The sequence below is a fragment of the Symphodus melops genome (genome assembly GCF_947650265.1).
Source record: "Symphodus melops genome assembly, chromosome: 1".
In the NCBI taxonomy this organism is placed as follows: Eukaryota; Metazoa; Chordata; class Actinopteri; order Labriformes; family Labridae; genus Symphodus; species Symphodus melops.
Window position 1 is genome coordinate 37,002,406 of NC_136691.1, and position 23,885 is coordinate 37,026,290.

The window sequence follows — 23,885 nt, forward strand, 5'->3', positions numbered from 1 at the left end:
GGCTGGTACAGGCCCTGGAGCTGTGAATTAACATACCAGGCAGGAGGAATGTTTCTCCCACACACCTGAGTGAGGCAGCAACATGATCAAAAAAATGTTTTCTCGAAACCCCCCACCCCCCCGTGCCCATGACAAAAAATTACCTTAATAAAAATAATCACATCTTAATGGTTTATATGATGTATGACAAAAGAAAGTGTTTAGGAATTATTACTTTGCATTTTAATAAATTACAATTAAAGATACCAGTTTTATGTTTTCTAAAGTGAAAAAAAATAAGAAAGCTTTTCGGGACCCCAAAAAACAATTGGGCAGAGAAGGGGGTGGAAAACAAACATGTTTTTGCTAAAAGGATGGTTACTGATTGTTTTTGTTTTTTTTTAAGAAATTGGGAAGTATCTTTAAAATGTTTCCAAGATAAACGTTTATGTTGTACATTGTGTTTTTTGGGGGGGGAGAAATTACTTTAAATAAAGCAACACATGATGGTTAAACGTAATTTGAACATCAATCATTTTCATAAAATCCCAAAGTGTCCCTAAGATTTCTACACATAACATGAAGTACTGTTGTTCTAACATCTAACACAATTTTATAATTCCCCAAATCTTCATCTGTGCCTTCTTATACCTTCATCATGTGCTGTGGTGTTAAAAGACCCATTCCGGATGAAAAAGTAGATCGACACGCTGCACTTGTACCTTTGTGCCATTCATTTCCAGGTCAGGTGCACCTCTCTCACTCTCCAGACACCTCGTATATCATGCAGGCACAGGCCGGCTTATCTCCACACTTATCTCTAGAGTAATAATTCCCATTTAAAGCTGCAGCCTCAAGCAAATGAGTGGACAGGACGGGTACGGCAGGCCCGGGTGGTACACCACTCCCACTGATTCCTAGAGGCTACGCTGGGGAAAAAAAACATGTTCGGCCTCTGCAGGAAGTTCTCATGAAGCAGCGAAATTTGAATATAAACACCTTAGGGGGTGAAAACAAAGCAAATATGATTTACCTTCCTGAGGTTTGAAAATATATTTCTGAATACATTCTTCTTAATGAATAATCTGGCGCTGAGGTTAATTGTTGGAGGGGGGGGGGGGGGATTCCGGGGGTGTTAGTAAAGATATCCAGCTAAAAAGGTCAACTCTATCAGCCGTCCCTGCTCGCCAAGCACCACAGAGAACCAAAGCAAAAAGGGTATACAAACCCGCTTGTCTGAAGCTAAATACTTTTCCTCATAAGAGAGACACAAGGCTGCGAAACGTTTCCTCCACAAACGCGGAAAATTCCCTACGAATGAAAAAGTCAAACATGATTTTCATCCAATCAGCGACTTTTTTTCCATCCTGGACAAAGATGGGAAAATAACAGAAAAAAGAACCACTGTATATTTGTGGTGTGAAATCTCAAACACTCCTCTGCCTTCCTCATAGCTATTGTTCTTTTTACTTAACAGGCCTGGTTTTTCAAACTTTGTGCCTGTTTTTCAGAGCCATAAAGAAATCCTTCTCTTCGTGACATGCTTTCTAGATGTCATAAATCTGATCCTTTAACTAACTGGCTCTTTTGTTACATATTCCTGTGTCTTTGCTTAATGTCTTTTCAACAGAGCTTTGATCCTGCTAACCTTATGGATCCTCATTGTAAACACTTACCTTCAGAAGACGTTTTTATCACCTGGAGGCTCGATGCCAGGCATCTGCACGGAAGTGAAGCAACACATTAAGTTGCCAGTTACCAGCAAGGGCGCAACAGACCCTCTGAGGGAAAGGCTTAAAAACTCCTCCATTGCTTATGGTTATGTTGTTGAACTGTTATGGGCTGAAGGTTTTGGATTTTAGTGTTTATGCTATTATAACATATCCTTGTCTTGCAATTTATATTTACATTGATACAGATGTTCGACTTTTGAAGGCAAAATGAAACTCTAGTTTTATCCATGACCAAAGGAACATCCATTTTTTCCATTTCAAGCTTTTACAAATATGAATGATGCACATCTCAAACCAGACAGATAAATCAAAACTCTTGCCATTTTTGGTGAGATACTAAACACACACTCAGACCCTGCATGTCTGAGCATACATACAAACACACACAAACCACCCGTGAACACGCAGTCATTGCCAGCGATGTTTCTGTGAGCGAGAGACCACAGGAATTGTTTATCACTGCAGATCAGAGCGGCTAATCAGAAGCAGCCTGTTTCTTCTTGAACCTGTGCGAGGTCGAGATGTTTCCTCATCTCACACTGAGACGCCTATGTGCCACCGCATGACCTATCCCTCCATGTCCCCAACCCCCCAAAATCCTCCTTTTTAGTACCTCACCAACTGGGTCCCTGCTCCCAATCCAGAAGGACGCTCTGTGATGTTCTGCTCCCACCAAGACAACAAAAATCAATGCTGTAGGGTACCATGCCTTACTCAAGACAAATGTTCCCTTTCGTTCTGGTTTATCTATCCCAACCTTAATCTTAATAATTAGCAGATAATGCATATTTGCCATGGGTTCATACTTATTATATCAAAGAGCCAAATGGATAATTATGGTAAATAAGAAAAAGAGCAACCAGAGAGATGAGAACGAAACGTGATTGCTATGCAAAGTAAGATTTTCCATTAGCATTTGCCAAAGTACCATTAAATGTTATGGGCACATCAGGGCCCATGGAGCACGTTGGTCAGCACAGTGGGAGTATGACATCTTACACTGTGCAGGGCCTCACTGTGAGCCATGCAGTCGGCTTCAAAAGAACTTAACCATCAGGGAAAACAGTCTGTAGGCCTAAACCACACAGCACACTCACAACCAGATAAACGTTGAACTGAGTCACCCTGAGGGATATCGTAATGCTTGATGTATTAAAGGTAGTTACGCAACTTTTCTTTGATATAAACAACAACAAGCTGGTCGTAATATCAAGACGAGGCCAAATGCTGTTAACAGAAAGAAACAGGCTGACTTGTACAGAAGGAATGATCCAGAGCCAAGGCACGGTGATAGAAGTGATGGAGCTTTGCTGCCCATGAGGGATGTTTCAAAGCCACTCGAACGCTTGTCAGTGCAGTTTATTACTTCCTTGAAATATCTGTAAAAGAGGAACCATTGAGCAAAAGAAAACTGTTTAAGAGCTAGGGGTGTAAATCTATTTTAATGCTGCTGATCCCCGTGTTAGTGCCGCTTTCACAAAACCACTCGCTGTGTCTCTCTCCCTACGGTTCCCTCATTACGCATCATCTATGGGAGAAATGGCTACCTTTTCACTTCGCCTTCTCAAATATTGCAAACTATAAGTGTTTTTCTGAGTTGTAACTGCAGGGGCTGTGTCTGCCAAAAGTCTGTCGCTTGCACTTAATCCATTCCCCCTCCTTTCTTCTCTTCTTTATTTCTGTGGCTGTTGGTTAAGAGAAGCCATGTCACAAAGCCAAAGTTGTGACATACGGCGGCATGTTGTTGCAGTCTAATCTTGATATGGATATTTCCGATACCACAACATCTTATAGTGATGGCTACTGGACCGACATTCCCAGAAACAGAGGTTTTTTTCTGTGTATTTTCTTCCCGTCAGGATAGATTCTGACAAGACTCCAGAAGCCCTCCACTTCTCCCCCAGGTTAGGTTAGTTCCTGGTGGGATGTTTTTGTGCAGAGAGGCCACCTCTCTTTCTTATCTTCCTGTCATCTCTGTGGGACGGCAGGGCACGACTCCTACTCTGGCTCCAGAACCACAGGCTTCCCCTGGACACCAAGCCGCCGCTCCACACTACATGTACTCTTTGAGAGGCTGGTTGTTTTAGGGTGTGTCAGAGCTTATTAGCGCCAGAATGTGTGAAAAAACCAGAGCTGTGCAGAAAAGTATTCGTGAAATACACTTTTTATGGCTTGCTTCACTCGTTTTAAGTGCCAGAAACGTGAGGTTTACCACATGAAGCAAAGTAGGCAGACAAAAATGTGGACATTTCTGAGGAAGAATGTGAAGGTTAATTTTCTCTTTGTGTGAATGACATCTTTTCTAACACTCTATGAATCTTGCTGATTCAGTAATCCACAGCCCAGTGCTATTTGGTGATGGATAAAATAACTGACACTAAACATACTTTTTACAACCATTCCCAACCATTATTTCATGGTAGGAAGTTGATGCTTGTGTTCAGAAATATCACTTTACCAACCGCTTAACTCTGTGGTTCCCAACACTCACATTTCTTTTCGATAAGTACCAGGAGATCACGTTCTTAATGTGCTTATTTAAACATATTTGAACTGGGTATTACATAACTTTGAACATATGAGCAGATATGTGAAAGCTCATGATCATCCAATTTAACTGTCCCTCTTAAGGACAGTTTGGTTAAGATAGCATTTTGTGCAAGCATTTGAAGTAGCCGATTTAAGGCATTTAAGGTGAGATTGATAAGCTAGCCTCTTTAGCCTAGAGATTTGTATTCCATGTGTCATGGTTAGCTAGCTATTATCTATTCTTTTAGCTTTCTCAGCATGGCAATTTACACAATTTTTCACCAGCCTCTAGCTGACTATTTTAAACTTAAACCATTAATATTTACCTGTTAGCTAGCTAACTTGTTTTAACCTTATATCCAGTCAGCTTTTCGCTAAAGTTAATTATCACTTTTGGATAATATTTCAAGCACTATCTATAATATTTAGCTTTTCCTGTAACTAACCTATATCTTTAGCTAAATAGCACATTACGACCATTTAACTATTTCTTTCATCCGGCTCTGTTAACCATTTATCCATTAACTATTTTAATAGTATACCCATTTACCTAACAATATGCAGAATTTAAATATTTATATTATTTATCTATCTACTCAAGCTAGCTATAGCATCAATCTATGTTTTAATTTTTGTTTTTTATTTCACTTCTTGTAGCTGACTAAATATACTTTGTGGCAATCAAAACATTGTTTATATTTTATAAAATTACTTAAACAACACCAAAATCACCAAAATACCTAAATAAACCTTAGGTATCTTTGGAAGTTCAACGCTGTAGACCCACATCTGGTTTGGAAACACTGATCCAAAGCACTATGACATGAACCCTTAACACCGTTTACTGCCAGCTATATAGGCTCTTCAGTTACTCTCAACACATGAGGAATACAAAAATACATGGAAACAGAAGCATATAAAGTTAATAGGGGGGTTATGTTACATTATCAAATAATAGGAGATATATTGTAATATTGTTTAAAAATGGAAAAAGACAGTTGTGGTGAAGCTCAAACCTACAATGATAAAATCATACATGCCAGCATATGTGTAGATAGTCCCTCACATAGACATACTTGTGGGCAATAAGAAAAATGTTGCGTTCTGAGTCACTGGACATGAATGCAGCCAGGAGAATGTTAATAAGGATTATGGTTAATACACCTATAATATACACTGCAAAAGCTAAGTATGTTTTGCCACTGTCTTTGAAGAAGCAGAGTTTTCTGCCAAGCAACACCAACCTTCTTGTTTAGGTTGTGAAAAAAATTCTCCGGGTCCAGTTCAACAAAAAAACAAAAGGGCAGCTTAAATAAGCTGGAACTCTTGGGAGGAAAAGATAGAAATTCCTTCTCTGACACACAGAATGAGGCTGTAATAATTTTTTAACATGTCAGCCATAAAGCGATGCGGATGCCAGGGAGCGTGCTGTGACCCTGCCGACCCTGAGCCTGCTGCCTGGCCTCTGGTTAGTGTAAGCAGCATCCAGCTGAAAGCTACCAGAGGCCTTCATGTGTGTATGTGATGTTTCCAAGAAGAGATGGACCAATTAATCTGATTATAGTCACAAATCCTCCGACATGTGTAAGCCTGCCTGCTACCATGTGCAATACAGATGTGTGTCCATTTGTGTGTAATCGTGTATGTACCTGTGTGTATCAGATAATGTGATCCACTGACAAAGTGAAGGTATCGCTCTTTTTGATGATTCAAATGATCAGTAAAAATATTAATTTTAGTCTACTTGCACTTTGGCAGTGATTCTGAATATCTTTCCTTTTCTATTGGTGTGTAATTCTACAAAGAGCAATGTGGGAGCAACATTTAAAAGGTTTTTATCAGCAGAGATATCCTCTCTTTAAAAAAACAAACCTGGTAATTAAAGCAGGTGAAAACAATGGACCGAAGAGTTGAAAGTTAAAGGAACAAATTGTTGGAGCTTTATGATAAAAGCTGAATCTAGATCAATTCTAGTTTGGGTGAAGTCATTCACAGGATAGAAAAAAAAAATATCTAGAGTGACATTTTGCAAACATTTATCAGTCTTATAAACGGGAATGGGTTTTTACAGAAAAAAATATACTTTTAGGGCAGCTGCAACTGTCTACACGATACATGTGGGTGAGTCGTCTTTCTTCGGAAGTCAGAAAGTGACAGTTAACAGTACCTGAAATGAAATACTTGGTGAAATAGTAAACCCTCTGTCAAAGCTTTCGCGGTCTGTTTAAAAACACAACACCCGAGCACTTAAGGGTTTTAAACAGCCTCTTTTCATTGGCATCGCTATGAATATGCCTATTCTGAGGGAGATCCTTTCATTTTCAAGCTTGAGATCTGAGTCAGTCTCGGCTCCCTGTATGTTTGTGCCATTGACTGCAGCCTGCGCTGATGGGCGGGAAGAAGTGGAACGAGGAGCTGACAGACAGGGCCTGATACTGCGCTTCCACCACAGGCCAATCCCCAGCTAACCCCTGTGCTGACAGCCAGGATGTAGCACTCATCCACAGGCCACAGCCCAGGCTCTGGGGCCCAGGAAAAGGAGAGCATGGAGAGCAGGGAGAGGGCTGGCCTGCTGATGATAGAGAGGGGTGGAGGAGAGGGGGAGGTGGGGGTGGCTGGTGGTTTGGGTGGCACGCACCGCTTTCTGCCTCAAGAGGAGAATCCACAGACTGTCGCCTGCCAAACGCATGTCCAATGCTTGGCCGGGTGACACACCCACTGTACACAAACATGCATGTGGGCATGTTACACACACACATATGACTACACACGTGAATATGTTCACACAGGAATTCAAAAAAACACGCTTAAATGCAAAGTAAAGCTGGAACCTCTGAGAGAGGAGATGAACTTGATGTGCTAAAAAAACACAGAAATGAAGAAACATTCACAGCACAGACACTCAAAGTTGCATTTTTTCCTCAAACCAGATTTTCTGGTTACTTTACAGATTAAAGTGTAAAAGTGAAACCGTCCAACAAAGACATAACAGATGACGGCATTGTCGAATTTGCACTGACTGCGTGCTTTTACTGACAGTACAAGTCATGCGAAACATTCATCTAGAAAATTGCAAAGGCAGAACAAACATTTTCTTGTGGTTTAACCTTCTGAGCCTGATAACGCGAGCTCATCAAAACTTCACTTCTCCGAAAGCTGTTGTGAGTCTAACAAGACAAAAAATGCTGCCGGTCAATAAATAAGGCCATCCTTGGTCGGTGCTGTGCAGAGGCACAGTGGAGCGATGAAGGTAGAGGCCAGCAGTGACCCCGGCCACACGCTGCGAGAGGGCTCCGCTCAGAGCTGTCTCTCCAGCTGGGATCCCAACACAACTTTGGAGCTCTGGTTTCAGAGCATGACTCCAGACTGCGGGACAGTTCGCTCCCCCTGCGAGGCTGGGCCAGCAGGGCCAGCGCTAAGGCAGACAGACACCCAGGGGGTCAGTCAACCCACCCACTCTCAGAGGGAGGCTCGCTAAAAGCATAGAGGCCAAAGAATGATTGGGGTTGCCTCAGACTTCAGCTTTGCTTTTTTTTTTTTTTAAATGCTGACTTTGGATTTGCATGAAGCCTCAGCCTACTACTGCTATTTCTGTTCAGTGGGGTTTCCATTAAAGTGGCCCTAGAGGGAGATTCTGTGCATAAATAATGTGCTGTGAGGTTGAATCAAACAACACCGTCGGCTGGAGGAGAAAAATGTAGATGAATGGAGCAAACAACACAGCCTTTACCTGCGGCAACACATTTTTCTTATCAAGGCAAGCGAATAGAACTCTCCATCCAGAGAGCACCGTGAGATGCACAAAAAAAAAAAACATGTTGAAAAATCTTTATGTTTTATCCCCTTCTCCATCCATCCCCTTCATAGACACCAAATCATTTTGCAGCATTCAGAAGTCTCGGAATTTCCCAGAGAAGACGTATAGTCGGCGCTTTCTGGGAAATATTAATACAAAGCCAGCAGAGCAAAGGTACAAAAAAAAGGGGGGGGGGGGCTAGGCAGGGGGTGAGGTACAGATGATCAGTTTCATGGCATGCTACCTGATGATTAAATGCCTCTTTCAAACTCTCTGCGTATACAGTCCGCTCTACTGTTTGCCACCTTTTGTATGCAGAACATGATGTCTGTGTTATCAGCTGTCCTCTGGGACACTCGTGGAGGTGGCGGCGGAGGTGGGTGTCTTGTAAGAATCCAAGAAAGGCAGTGGTTTTCTCCACACACACACTCACCTGTCATCGCTGCAGATTCTCCACATCTGCCTCGCCTTAAACCGCTTAGCCCTGCTCTTACGAAGCCCCCATCAACTCCACCTCCCCTCCGCTCCCACATTTCCACTCCCCCCCCCCCACCCCTCCATCAGGATCATCCAAATATTTCCCCTCGCTGCTTTTTGAAGCTTCCATGGGTCACAGGACCTCATGCACAAATCATGCTGGCTTGCCGTGGGGGGGCTGGTCAGGGAGGACGGGGGCGAGTCAGACGTGTAGAAACCCAATCTGCACTGTTTTCGTACGGGGGTACAAGACAGCCATCACCAATCAACTGTCGGGTCTAAACAGAACAGAGTTAAGGGAGCTCTGGCTGTGGATGCCGGTCCTGGCAGCTGATTTCGACCATAATTCCCCAGCCACACCAGCGGGAAGAGACGGAGAGTAAATTCAGAGAGCCTGACAGCCTGCAATGGTTTAACACAGGGGGTTAGCCCCAAATACATAGCTCTGGGTTTATGTTGATGGATGGATAACCAAATCCCTCTCATTGTTTGCAATAAAACATAGATGTTAGTTTTTACACTGTGACACCACACTTGCTATGAAGCTGAATTATGATCTAGCGAGGAAAGAGACCTGACAAATGCAGAAACTTAGTCAGACGCCAGATTTGGAACTTGTATTTTGGAGACGCAAGGGAGGAAATAACAAAGTCAAACACACACGGATAATGAAAGAATCAAAGCAGCTCTACAGTGTGTGGGCACAGGAGGTTCAGCAGCGACGGCAGAATTTTCATAACACAGAATATTGGACTGGTCCTCAAAGCAGGCCGGTAAACAGGACCGACAGAGAGGGATGAGCAGTGCGGACCTTCCCCTCCCTCCCGCAGAGCACAGCAGCTCAGAGTGAGAGCAGAAGCTGGGCAGGAATCTGGAAGTGCTGGTTAAAGTAATCACATTGGTTTCACTGCATCTGATCTGCAGTCTAACAGACTTCCAAACAGTTGAATGAGTAAATAAAGTGCCCCAGGAGACTCCCGCTGGAGATGGATTACCACAAGGGTGCACACACAAAAGGAGCTGAAGCCCCACGACCCCGATGTGAGCTGCAGACAAAAGCCTAGCATTGGACCTCGACCAGGGAAACCGGCAAACTTTATTAATCTCATCCTCGACTCAGACTCCTGCCCCTGCACTCATAGACACACTCATGCTCGTCTGTGTGAAGGTGCACATTCTAAAACGATCCTGTTTTTTTGGTGAGCGGGTGCAGAACGAGGTGAACATATGCATATGTTTTGTAATCGTGTGCATGTGCTTGAGCAAACATTTCGACATACTGTAGATGCACAAATGTGTGCGCCTGAGTGTGTACGCGTCCGCTCGAGTGCATAGACCACATAAGATGAGTCTCATGCTCATTTGGCTGTGGAGGCCGGGGTCTGGAGGGGGACTAAGGGCCGTGGCATTCTGCGGCCCCATCCCACCCCAACCCCATTCTTCCCCCTTTTCTGGGCCTGACACAAATAAAAGGATTAGGAGCCCCCGTTTCCGTCAGACCCTCCATTCAAGACAAAGCTCGGACCAGCTTAGTGTCACACTTAATGATAAAAGTGCAAATCTCTGTCAGTCACTTTGGGCAGGAATACCGGTATTTGTGGGGCTAATCTCATTTGATGAAGATTAAAGGGGTTAAAAAAAAAAAAAAAAGACAAAAGAATTCTGTCTGTGCAAAAAATATTTAAATTTGTCCAAATTTGACATGTCGCAATTATGATAAGGTGCTGAAATGTGCCTTAACAATCGAGAGAGTAAATGTGAGGCACTGGGAAGAGTTTAGATTAGAGACAAAGGAAGAAGAGAGGAAGCAAGTGTATACACACACACACACACACACACACATGCGCCAACACCCTCACAAAAACCTGGGGTGTATGTAGACAAACACACGGCTCTGCCCATTCCCATGTAGAGCTAGAATGTGTGACGTGAGTGTGAGAGTAAGCCTTGGGCACACAACAGTCTGAATGCAGCACTTGCCACTATGATGCCAGTCCTCTCTAGTGTATCTGTGAAAAGCCTACGTGTTGGAAAAACATTCCAGAGTGGGATCACGTATACACAGTTGGGGCCAGCAGCGATACTGCAAGCCAGCAGCAGAGGCCATGTCTCAATTTCTCATGCACGTTCGAGTTGGGGCCGCCTGGAGAAACAAGTGTGAGCTACTTCCAAAGTACAGCAGCAAAACGAGACAAACAGATCTGAAATGTGATTAAGAAAACGTGAAAAATGTGAAGCAATAATTTCCCAACCACAGACACACCATTAAAGGGAATCTGAAATAAAAGGTTCATTGCAGCCAAACTCCAGACACTAAAAATGTTAAACTCTCCTGAATTAAACCTGTAATCTGGCAAATTGAAATAGAAAACATTTGCTGAGTGTGTGTATTTCTCGGCTGTCTGCTTTAAGAAGCCTATTATAGTATTTCGCAGATTTAGCCAAAATCTAATTTGTAAATTGCCTTTAATGGTTTGTGGTAGGCTTCTTTTTTTTGTTATGAAGAGTTGTCATGCTGTGAAAATAAACCTGAAGGCCTGAGGACTTGGAGCCAGTAATGAAAATCAGTACGCTGCCGAGGCCGATGGCTCTCTCTCCACCGTCACTGATTTGCATTCCCGATTGACTGACATGTCCCACTGGCTGCCTAACAGCCGGCTTTAGGAGATGAGGTTAAATTGTGGCTACCAACAAATTGCATGCTTGAGTTCCTCTGCTATCATCCAGTGTAATGTGAGCACACCAGGCAGATCCCTGTGCAGATCCTTCTCCGCCCCGGCACTACGGCTCGCTCCCCCCCACCCCCCCGCCACACACACACACACACAAAGCCACATAGACCTCGCTCCACATCCCTCGCCACCAGTCTGGCCTCTATAGTGGTGATGGGCATTACCGTGGCTGAGCCTCTGCGGCTTCCCGGAGCGTCCTGCAAAGTGCTTTATGCTCCAACTGCTGCACTAGTACGCTTCTAGCCCCCCTCTCCCTAACTCACACCCACTCATTTCTGCTTAAACACACAGCGGAAATGCCTCTACAAAAATAAACCTTCATGAATTCACCTGATAATACTTCAGATTTACTGGCAGCATCTCAGGACTCTTGCAGTGAGTATAAACAGTGGACTAGTAAAGCCTTAATGCATGGATCTGGTGGGAAATTTATAACAGCACTATTCATACGAGTTCAACAACACGTTTGAATCAAATATTCATCATGCAAAGACTTCTTTATGGAAGCTGAAAAAAAAAACCTGAAAAAAAAAACAGTGACTGAAGATGCAGCTACAGATGCAAATAAATACAACTCTAACAGGTCCTTTAATGAGTAAATACATTGGGTGGCTGGCTGGGGGGAGAGTTAGCAAACCATGAGATGACAGATGATGCATCCTCGTATGCTGCAGGGACAGGCCGAGCCATGTTGACATAAAACCCAATACTTCCTTACAGAGGAGCGGGGCCGGCTCCAGCCAGCTCCTCGCCGAGCACTAAAAAACCCCAGCAAGCTGAAGCAATATTATCCGGCTTAGTGTTTCTAACATTAGATTTGTCTCTCTGTAGAGGTTCGCTTTTATTTACCCAAGAGCAGCACTAAAGACTCGTTTTTATCCTTTTTAGGGAGAATTATAAAAAAAAAAGTGTTGCTGAAAGTTAGAAAGCTCTGCACAAAAGAAATGCACACCCACAGCACAGAGCTGCTTTTTAAATACTGAAGCAAGACTGAGGACAGCCTTTAATTAACTGCAAAACTGCCCGGCTGGCTTGACAACACAAAATGCATCCTTACTTCTTTTTTTTTTTTCTCTTTTTGTTTTGGTGTGCATATGAGTGTTCACAAAGTGCCAGGCCACACGGGAGTGTCCCAGAGCGAGTAAAATACACACACACACACACACACACACACTTGTCGAACTAAAACAGAAACCCTGCAGCCGTCAGCATCTCTCCAGCACACACACACACACACACACACACACACACGCATATAGCTGCTGCAGCGTCCCAAGCACAGCTAATTAAAAAACAACAATTTCACAGGAGGGCACTCCAAACAGTTTCTAAAAAAGCAGCTCTCAGCACACCGGGGGATCGTCCAGCAGCGTGCTCGGGAGGTGAGACAGGTTTCTGGGAGCTCTGCTTTTTATGGCTTCATCACCGCTGTGTTTTTCTACTACTCATACTACCGTGACCTCGATTTCATTCTGCTTACAACACGTGAATAAAAAAAATCAGAGAAAAAAAACCCCTGCATGCTGGTGTGTTTGGAAAAGTTACAAATGAACCATTCTAAAATAACATTTTGCCGGACAGTAAAACTTTATAGAGCGTGGAAAAATATCCAGAGAGGAAGGCTTCAGCAAGACCCACAAGCAGGCAGTATAATATATTTTAGTTAATGTTGTGGTTTTTATAGATGGAGCTCGTGGCAGTTTCTAACAAGGCAGTCCATTACAGGGGTGTTGTCCTGTGATAGGCCTTATTACACCCGCTCCTTTCAAAGCATCTGCTTGGTTAGAGGAGAGCTCTCCCTGGGGAAAAGATCTCCCTCTTTCTAATGATGTATAATTGACCTCCAAACACCAGGGCACAACAAACTCTCTCGGGGTGGTGTAATTCCACTCTACCTTTTACATACCGCCCGTCTCGTTCGAGCTTGTTCCTCCTCTACGGCGATGGCTCCAGTCCAACTGACAGCTCTGCCTTTTTGCCTTCAATTTTTATCAAACCTGCTCTGAAATATTCTCGCAAAAAAAAAAAAAGGCTCTTCTAGACCACAGCGTTTCTTCTCTTTTAGCATAAATTTTATTTTATTGCCCCCTCTGGAAAACATGCCAGACATCTGTAAATTTGATTTATTTTCTAGACTTTGAATTTAAAAAAAATAAATCCTCATTCACAAAAACACATACAAAGTGAGGATAAACATGGGTCAACAGTGCGGCGTAAAAAAGGAGGCAAACATATGGAATAAAGGCTAATAAAATCCAATCTTGTTACTATATAATTGCAGCGTATGCAGCGGGATGTATTGAACTGTGTTGGTGGGAGGTTTAATAACACAGTACACAATTGTTTCCCCCGTCTGCACTTAAACCTGTTCCAAAGGTGCCAAAAAAGACTGCTTGCCAATTCCTTGATTTATTATAGCCAGTGAGAGCTGATTACGGGGCATGAATCAGTTGCTGTAGGAATGTAATTAGGCACGAAGACCTCTGTAAGGCTAGCAGCTCTCTTCACAGCCCAAAGCAGTTTGTGGGCTGACAAATGCATCTTAAATGGGTGTCATAAAAGTCAAAAAGGTGCCAATTACATCCTTAAGTATCCCATCAATGCAAATGGAATAAACAAGGAAAAAAGAGATACTTGTGTCTGCGCGATGGGAGGTGAGCCTGCAGCTAGCATTTAACCTGGGAGAGGTGAAAAAAAGAAAAAGTGTGAGAAAAAGGAGGTGAAGAATTAAAAGATGTGATGGATAACAGAGTGTGAGAGCAGGCCGCTGCCCAGCAGGTTGTTGTGTTTGGATGGTGCGATCTGGGCTGCGGCACAGATTCACACAGCATTAGTAGAAGCAAATGTAGAAGAGGAGAAGGGAATATGTACCAAATATGGAGCTTACTATATATCTGATAAAAGTAAAGAAATGACTCAAGGCTAAATCCATATTTCTTTTCTGTCTCTGTGTGTTAATTTCTGCCATTTTCTCCTTACAAATGCTTTGAAAGTGAAAAGAACCACAAGTCAACAGTGCGAAAACAGGCCTGAGAAAGAGATCCTTCTCTCTGCTTCCAGCCACCTCTGAGCCGTGACTCTGTGACTCCGTATCCAAGAGTTACCGCTATGAATTTTTCCATTGTTATAAGCCGACTACGCTCCTGTCACAGAGCCGGATGAATGGCACGCATGGCAATAGATGTAACTCTTTGTTGCTTGCAAGGTATCTAGCAGAGAGCCATAATGTCCCAGTAATCGAAGTAGAATTGTTAAAAAGGCCGCACACAAAAAGCTGAAAATTTAGTGACAAGCATGAAAAGCGCTCATGCGATGAGAAACACAGGGGCACCCCAGGGTCCTCGAAGGCCAAACAGCCACCCTAAGCATTGTTGTTACAATATTTGACCCACTTTGACTGATCTCTGCTGCTTTTATGTGATAATGAACTAATTAAATTTACTAATTTGTCTCACTCCATGGATAATAGTTGACATTTTACTCCTTGTCATACACCTTATTTGGAAAAATAAACTTAATTGTTATTCATTACTAAATAATATGCACAAGAGGGAAATTCAAACATTATTATCATGTATCTATATTTAACAAAATTATTATTAGAAGCTATAACATATTCATAATGTTATGTTTATTGATTGTGCTGCAGTGATTTAGCTGCAGTAAATTATCAAATGAAAATACTTAATCTCTTTACTAGTCTGCTGTTGTAATCACACTATACACAAGAAGTATCACATTACTAGAAGTTATTTTACAAATTTAAATTCAATTATTAATGCTCCTGACATTATTTATGCGCGCAATATGTGCGTGCGCAAATTCCTAAACTTCTAAAAAAAAAACAACAACCCAACAATAATCTGATTTTTTCTAGTCTACGTTAGCTTTTTTAGCGAACTATTTTTATTTCATCGTTAAATTATTGCAAGGTCTCCTGTACCGCATGACAAAACGCATTGTCTCAAATTAAATAAAATAGTCTCACAATAAATAGAATAAAAAGAGTCGAAAATAAAAATATGTCTTATAATTGATGGGGAAACATTTTTACCGGTGGGAGACAGGAAGTGAAATAAAAAGAAAATCTGAGTAAAATCGTTGCATCAGATTTTTATTTTAAAAATAAAATATGAATTAAATATATGTGCTGATTAGAAACTTAAATGTAGCCTACGCTATCTTTGGATATAAAAGAAAGCATTTTAAAAAATACAGCTTTACATTTTGAAGTGATTATTAAGCCGATGTCAGTGATGAATTAAGAGCACACGACGCACCCAGCAAAAAGACAGACGCACAGCTGTCAGAGAGCGCAACAAAAAACCGAGACTGCGCGCGTGCACGTTCTCAGGCCTGATTGGCATCACATCCTTTTTTTGTTATCAGCCCTCTGATTCCGCAAAAACAAAAGTGGAAAATACCATGAACCACCGTGACAATAATAAAAGTCAAGCACGTCAATATAGCAGGTAGCCTATATGACCGCTGATCAATTCGAGCGTCCTGCAGTGTGAGCACTCTAATGCACACATTTCCAGTCCTCTCATCTAAAAAGGTCACATTTTGTAAAAAGCTGAAATTCAGCTCCACCTGTTCATTATATTTGATTACTTTTCAAATTTCACAAGAAGAAAAAGGGTCAAAATTATACTACGACTAAACCAGCACTAGAAACTATTACTAATTGTACCCTTCCATGTTAGTTTAAATATATATAGATATATATTACACTTGATTAAATCCTGTTCAAATCAAACAATGCTTTTCAAACCGAGCGACTTTTCAGACTGTAAATGAAACACACACACTCACACACAATGGCATATAGGCTACACATGAGGCCTCCAGGCCAGCCAACGCCATCACAATGTCGTTTTTTCTAATCACTGCACACCAACCAGAGCCATCTGAAGATATGCACAAAGGGAAAGAAAGGAGAGGAGCAGATATTGTGCTTACTGTTGGTAGTCGTGTTTGCAGTAAAGTTTCCTTTCTCTGAAGTAACAGCTGGTGGTGAGAGGCTGTTGACACACGGTACACTGCAAACACTCCTCATGCCATGAGGAATCGTTGACCCTCATCAGGAAACGGTCGGAGATGGGACGCTGGCATCCTTCACACACGGAGGGATGATGACAGTCGCTCCCTGGGAAAAAAAAACAGCACAGGAGTTAGGAAGAGAGAAGGCCTAAATCGAGTACTTGAATTGTGTGTCATTAGTTCAAAGCGTTACATATCTATACACTGGCTTCCTTCAAAAAAATGTATGTGGGGTTTTATTATTTTCAATTAAATAAAAACTAGCGATTATAATAGATGGGTATGGCATTTTCTTCTCAACAAGGCCTGCTGACTACATCACCCATCCAGTCTTAAGATGACTGAATTTCAATGGATGCACTTCCTTGAAAATTAAATAAAAAATAATACTCAAATTGTCCTTTAAATGTATTTTATTTTGTCCCTTTACGTGCATAAACATGAATATTTGCCGGTCTACACGTGCGTAAATATCAAGAAACAACACATTAGTTAGCATGCATGCAAAGTGTTTGCAGGCCAAGGTATGAATACAAAATACTCTCACACAGGTAAGTGTTTTTGCTTACGTTTTTTAAAAGAATTAAGACTCACCGAGCATGACTCCGAGCGTGGCCTGTCCAGAGCGCAGGGGATGATCTTCAATTTTTATGCCGTCCAGCATGATGCACGTCTCGGTCTGTTCTCCCACGGAGAGGCGCTCAAGTGACACCAGACCTGTTGCAATATCCATAAGAAGACGAATAAAGTCAGACTTGAGACGGGAAAATCCACAGAGCCTGCCTGTCTGTCTGTCTGCGTGGAGTAGGTAGAGCGTAAACCGGGACGAGGTGGAAACCTGTTGAAACTGTTTGGTGTTCCGACACACTCTGCCTGCAGCTCGGAGGAGGAAAATGGGAAATGAGCTTTAGTGGAAGAAATGCAAAAAAGTCGACTTTGAACTCGCACTAGTTCTAAAGTAGAGATAGTTTGAGCCTGCTACATACATCCCAGATGCGTGAAAGCAGCTTGGAGGGACAGAAAGCAAACAATAAAGGTGTAAAAGTCTCTGAACAGTCACCTGTTATGATTACAGACCGAGGAATCTTCAAGCCGACCAGTGAAAGCGGGGGCTTCTTCCCGGAATAACACTTTAGTCAAGGATGAAACGAAGAAGAAAAAGTTGACAACAAATCCCCCCAAAAATATCTAAAGCAGATTGTGTGTCTGTGGATGTCCCAGCCGGCTGTAACTCTTTAGAAGTAACGCGGACGGTTGGTTGGTTTGTGCTCCTGTCGCTGCAAAAGTCTGAGATCGAGATTGAAGCGGGTGGATCCTCCCACTCCTGCATGCATGGCTTCACTTTTTTCTTTCCCCCATTCACCGCCGTTGGGATGCGATTGGAGCAGAGTACAGTGTGCTGCACACAGTCCAATAACAACACACACACACACACACACACACACACACATATATACACGCACACGCACACACACACAGACCATCAAGACGAGAGACAGAAAAATGATATTTTACAGACAATGATGCAGCAAAACAATGACATAACAGCATTATAACAACGGTAGTTAAAAGTAATTCAAAAATGATAGGAAAATAAAACAAATAAAATGCTTTATTTTAAATATAATATAAAAGTATAAGTATAATATAATGCACGTTATGGGAAAATAGCACAATTCTTTAGATAATTCAGCAACAAACCAAACACAACGTATACACGCATGTAGATTTTTTTTTATATTAATGATAAATTGTTATATTTGGCCCATCGTCAAACCGAGATGAGCCAAGATCTCTTGCATTTTTTTCTCTTTGTGTATTGTTTTCAGTGGAAGCTGCTGTCTCCTTTCAGCTGATGCACCTGGTGATCAGAGTGATAACAGCACTCTGTGCAGCACTGAGCGGGCCAATATGTGAGACATGGAGATCCGGGTCTTCGTCGGAAAATATTCCCAATGATTATACTAATGTAAAATAACTTTGATAAAAAATACGTCTGACGGACGTGTGCTTGATTTATTTTGCAGAAACAAAGCGGCAGTCTCTTTTTTTGCTGTCTTGAGTATTCTTAAAACATGGTATTATTTGTGTGTGTGTGTGTGTGTGTGTGTGTGTGTGTGTGTGTGTGTGTGTGTGTGTGTATGCGTGCGTGCGTATAAATAATTGTTGAATTATAATAAATGTAAACCTGCTTGTGGCATGATGGCGTTGCAGAAGTTGGCACATTGGCGAAAGAAAAAAAAACTGGGAATGGGAATGATAAATGATGAGTTGATATTTTCGTTAAGGCGTTATTTAGACGGAAGCAGAGACATGAGGAAAGTTGCACTGAAACCTGTCGAAAATAACAACTCTGTTAACAGGATTGTGCACTGCTTCCATGACACCCTGCATGAGAGGATCTTTTTTTTTTAAGCTAGTTTATACAAGACAACTGAACTACACAAGACACACGGAAAACTAGATTCATGTTTCAAGTTCAAAGAAGCTCATGCTGGTTTATATGTTGACTTTATGTGATTCCACTTTAAAACAACAGGCCTGATTATCAACTGAATTAGCGGTTAAATTAATACATTTACATGTAATAGACGGCAGACCAACCCTAAAAGACAAGTACACATCTGACTGACACGACATTAAAGATTAATAATAAAATAACAATAGTATACTATCAATAATAATAATGGTAGATCTATAATTATATTATGAAATGATGTGTTGAATAAACAGCCCTTCTAAAACTCGTGTATTAAGGTCAATTGAATTGATGGGGAGGATAATAAAATCAACATATTTATAGATTGATGTCAACTCTGCCTCAGTGTTTACCTTCCGTTATGCCAGTTTTGTCTCTGATGTTCTTTGTGATGCATCCAAGCGATGACCTGTAGCCTAGATCTGAAGACGGAGCTGGCGCTGCTGGCCTCGCCCTCTGCTGCTCAGTCAGGGAACTGCAGCAGATAAACACAGGAGCTACAACAGGCGAGAAATCTCTTATTTTCACATTCATTGACAAATTCTAAAAGGGTGGAGCCATCGCATAAATGCAAAGCATAAAGGACGTGCAGTTTTGCAGTAGGGCTATTTTTGTATTTCATGAAAGGACACAGATGTAGGCTTCTTCTTCTCTCTGATAAGATCACTCCATACCTGACAGTCATGAAGTCATCCTACCCCGGCTTAGATTTTTTTTTTTTTCTTCCTAATTCCAGTTTCTCGTTTAGCATGGGGCCAATTCCCTCCCCCTCACACTATATTGGATCATACCAATAAGCGATATTATGAGCGGAACAATATCAATACAAAATAATCAATACGGTTTTTAAAAACAGATTAAGCCTGTGTTATCCTGCTTGTCCTCCGCCAGCCCCCACACTCACAGTCACTTGTGTGAACGAGGACATCAAACATTCATTCAATAAATCAATCCGCCAACTTTTCGCTCGCGGGTTTTTAATGAGCCTCTGCATGACCCCCCCCCCCCCCCCCCCCCCCCACCCCTCACCTCTGAACGAAAGGGGGGAAACACATTAGAGCAGGTGTGAGAACGGGGAAATACATTCTACTAAAGTTCAGTAATTTAGCTAAAAGTAAGCAGAACTGTTGCGTCCATCGGAAAGGTAAGAGAGCACGCGCCCTTCCAGCTGCGCACATTCCTGCAGCCTCGCGGACAGCTGCGATTTGGATTAAGAGCTTCACTTTTAGATTATTTTTTTCAAATACTTAGAACGAAAATATGACACAGGGAGTGATTGCCAAATACATGGTTTTGGGGGAAAAAGCGAAAATGTGATTAGTCTATTTAGTTAAATAACCAGCGGAAGAAAAGCGAAAAATCAGTGAATGTTTGCAAAGTTTTGACTGCGTTTTCATTCAAACGGACAGATTTACAGTTTGGGGAAAAAAATACATAAAAATGTTACTAGCTTAACTTGTCAACATTGTGCTTTAACGTCTTTAAAAATATGTGTTTGGGTTTATATCGACGAAGAATAACACCTAATTTAGCTTAAGTAATTCCATGCAATAAATAAATCTAATTATTCCTCCGTTTAATTTATGCCTTGTCTGAACAAGTGCATCACTCAAATTAGAATATACACATATAGACAATTTATCTGCTTTAATTACATTAACTTCCCGCTGTTTACAAGCCACGCAGGATCCATTCATTATGAGCTCAGAAAATAACTCACACAACTCTCCCTGAGTCAGGCCTCAGAGCCTCAGGCTGATCAATCACACAGAAATAATCCTCAACGTAAACCTTTCAAATATCACAATGAATATATGGAGAGGAACACGTTTCTACAGGCACATCTGTTATTTTCGATGTTGCTACAGTAGTGTTTGAGTGCTTTTGATTAGAACCAAAACAAAGCGAACTGATTTGCATTTCAAAAAATTAAATCCTTCTGTGAAAATGGGAAGAACACTTCTCATGCTCCAAGGAGAAACGCAGCAAAGCAAAGACATCATGGCTCCCTAAATTGCAGGGCTGCAGTACTTTGATAGTTAACTCCTTTTGATCTTTTAATGAGCGTTTCGAAGCTCTCCATGATGCTTTTTTAAAAGCTCGAATGAATTTAAAAAAAAAAAAAAACTGGTTCCTTAATTGTTGGCTGCACAGTTTCACTCGAGCTTCTGAAAAAAGTTTGCAGCAGAAGAACATCCTCTGAGGCTTTTAAAATCTTAAACTTTTTTCGGTTATCTTCTATACAGTATGCACATTTTATATATCTGGAGTGTCTGTAAAAACCCTGCGTGCTGCTGTTACAGGGTTTGAGGGCAGATCACTTTCATCGTCCAGACGACGGATCCGCTGACTGCTCCTGGATCAGCAGAATGAAGGTTTGCACTTCGGCAACTACTGTACTTTCATCTGTCTCTGCTGAGTCTTTGTGCACGGCAGATTTTTTAGATGCTTCCTTATCTAAAAAAAAAAAATGCATCACGTTCTATTTACAAAGAATCAAACAGGCAGAGCTGCAATATTGAAAATGACTCACAGGGCCCAACGGGCCTGAGGGCCCTGTGATTCAACTGGTTTAATTTCACCTTTTTTACATTTACATTAAATCCAAAATTAGATTTTTCTACATGCGTTTTATATTTATTTTACAGGCATTATTTGCATGCAATAAATACATATAGTTTTGCAACACATAGAGTGGATATACTAAGATAACACCCCCCTCCCCCTCAGTCACATTTTTCTGCTTCCAATCGCATAAGCAACATTCTCCGTTTAACTGAGACAGCCAAAAAAATGATACTGCGGGATAATCCAAACTCCCCGGGGATTAGGCCAAAGTATAATACAGCACTGTCAACCCATGCTGAGATTTGTTTATGTTATGATTTATTGGATCTGCCGTTTTTTTCTTCGTTTTTTTTTTCACTGACAAATGTATTGAGTTCCTGACAGATGGTCTGACAGAGTCTCTGTGTGACAGACACGACTGGAAAGTGTTTACCTGCAGCTGTGCAGTTTGGTACGATACAGACGAAAACTGAAGTTGTAATGAACCTAATATAACATTTAATAATAAAGCCCTATTACATACCAGTGATACAATTACAATTGAACAAATATATTATTAAATATAAATACTATTAAACTTGCGCTGCCACCACTACTTAAATCCGTACTTATGTGAATTAATCCATGTAGCTTTATGACACACACTATTCTTTGTTCAAAATAATACAATTAAAGGAAATAAAAAGAACAAGACAGACAGATAGGAAGAAAAAAAATGTGAGAAAGCTAAATCATTGAGCTATTAAAATGTAAATATTGAATGAAGGGGTTGCAACCTTTACTGTAAATAAACATTTGTAATTTAGAGAAGAATTAAACGCATGAGTGCAGAAAGTGTTTTTGCATAGCAGGGAAACCATCTAAATATCAGGGTTGTGCATTTCAGTCCTCCATCTCCATGTTTAAACTCTATTTACATTTATTTCACGTTTGTGCTTTTAACTCCAAAATATGAACCATTTTATTGACAATGTGTAAAAAGTAAAACTGGTATTCCTTAAAATGATTGTAATGTATTTTCAGTGATTTTGGTTCGAATTATTGCTGCACATCATCACTCTCAGCTACTCTCTCTGAGGAACTCTGAGTTGTATTTTAAGTCAAGGTTCATGGTGACAGTGATCCAGGATACAGTCAGATTAATGCATCATGTCCTCCGACTCAGTCTCAACACAGCATTACCTCATTGTTGTTTTATATACTTACAGAACCTCCCTAAATACTGCGATATGAATTACAAGGTTGCCCCCTACTGGACAAAAACAGGCAGTACAACTAGCTCTGTGTCCCAAAGCAAAAAAACAAACAAAACTGCATAATTTGATAATGTATATCAAAACAACAACGTAAAAAAAACCTCCGTTAATGTACTTTTAGACAGGCTAATAAAGGAGAAAAAAATACATAAAGTATTAATACACAACTTTCGTGTTACATAAAAAAAAGAATTTTAAACAGTTAAAATTTTTAAAAAGTTGTAACGAAGTACTAAAAAAAATCCTTTTCTTTAACTTCTCTTAATAGTCAGTTTTATAAATGTCCATATTAAACTTAAAATGTTGTTTTACATACAGTTTTGGTGCAGGTATAAACTTATTTTAAAAAAAACGTATATATATATATATATATATATATATATATATATATATATATATATATATATATGTATGTATGTATGTATGTATGTATGTATATACACATCAAACATGTTAATTAACATGTTTGATGTATATATATATATATATATATATATATATATATATATATACAAATATATATATATATATATATACAGTATATAATGTCAGTAGATAGTTATTCTGTATCCTATTCTTTCTGTTTATTGTTGTTCTTGATCAATCATTTACTAACAGATTCATTTGCATGTCACTATTTCTTTTCATTAAAGTAATAATAGAACAAAACAAAAAAAAAACTATTCAATAATTACTTACTTGACTTTAATATGCTGGTAATTCAGTTCTGATGTTTTAAATAATGTAATGTTGTCTTATTATTTCATTAAAGATGTGTAAAAATAAAAAAGCTTCAGAATGGTGAGAATATTTTTCATTCAGCCATTAGGTGATCTTTTCTGAACGTGAGAACAACTTCACCAAGTGTAATAAAAATTATTTTAAGAACTCAAAATAATGCAATGTTTCCTTTAACATGTTTTATTTTCCTTATCGTAGTTGTTGAATTTGTATAATTTTAGTTATAGTTTTCTCCCGTGTCATAGCTGACTCTGTTAGTGTTTGGTCAGCCCTTCTGTCCTCTGGTTATAATTAGAACATCAACGTTTATTTACTCATTTAGTATTTTTTTTAGTAAACAGCTGGAAATTAGAAAGGGACATAGGTTTTTCTTGGTTGTTTGTTCATTGTCAGATTTGTGCTTTTCAGTCATTATTTTGCATTTATACCGAACATATATGTCACAGTTCGATTGATGTTTGATCCTGAATTAAAAAACATTTAAAATAAACTGCTGAATTAACAAACTAAATCCTTACATAGGTTTCTTCATGTGGATTTTCTGTCATTAAA

General features: G+C 40.5%; 2 protein-coding genes across 3 annotated transcripts in view; both read right to left on the bottom strand.

Moving 5' to 3' along the window:
• Positions 1-17,580, bottom strand: part of lmx1bb (LIM homeobox transcription factor 1, beta b) — a 44,711-nt gene extending 27,131 nt beyond the window's left edge. Inside the window, exons 1-3 of one of the 2 annotated variants that reach the window (XM_079362139.1) lie at positions 17,350-17,580; positions 16,884-17,006; positions 16,209-16,395 (exon numbers count right to left, since the gene is read on the bottom strand). In XM_079362139.1, coding sequence (XP_079218265.1) covers positions 16,209-16,395; positions 16,884-16,953 — 257 coding nt within the window. In that variant the 5' untranslated portion in view covers positions 16,954-17,006; positions 17,350-17,580. Of the gene's footprint in view, positions 1-16,208; positions 16,396-16,883 lie in introns of both variants that reach the window. The other variant, XM_079362138.1, reaches the window with a different exon arrangement.
• LOC306822240 (multivesicular body subunit 12B-like) overlaps positions 1-23,885 on the bottom strand; it is a 123,021-nt gene that overhangs the window by 56,229 nt on the left and 42,907 nt on the right. The window lies entirely within an intron of this gene.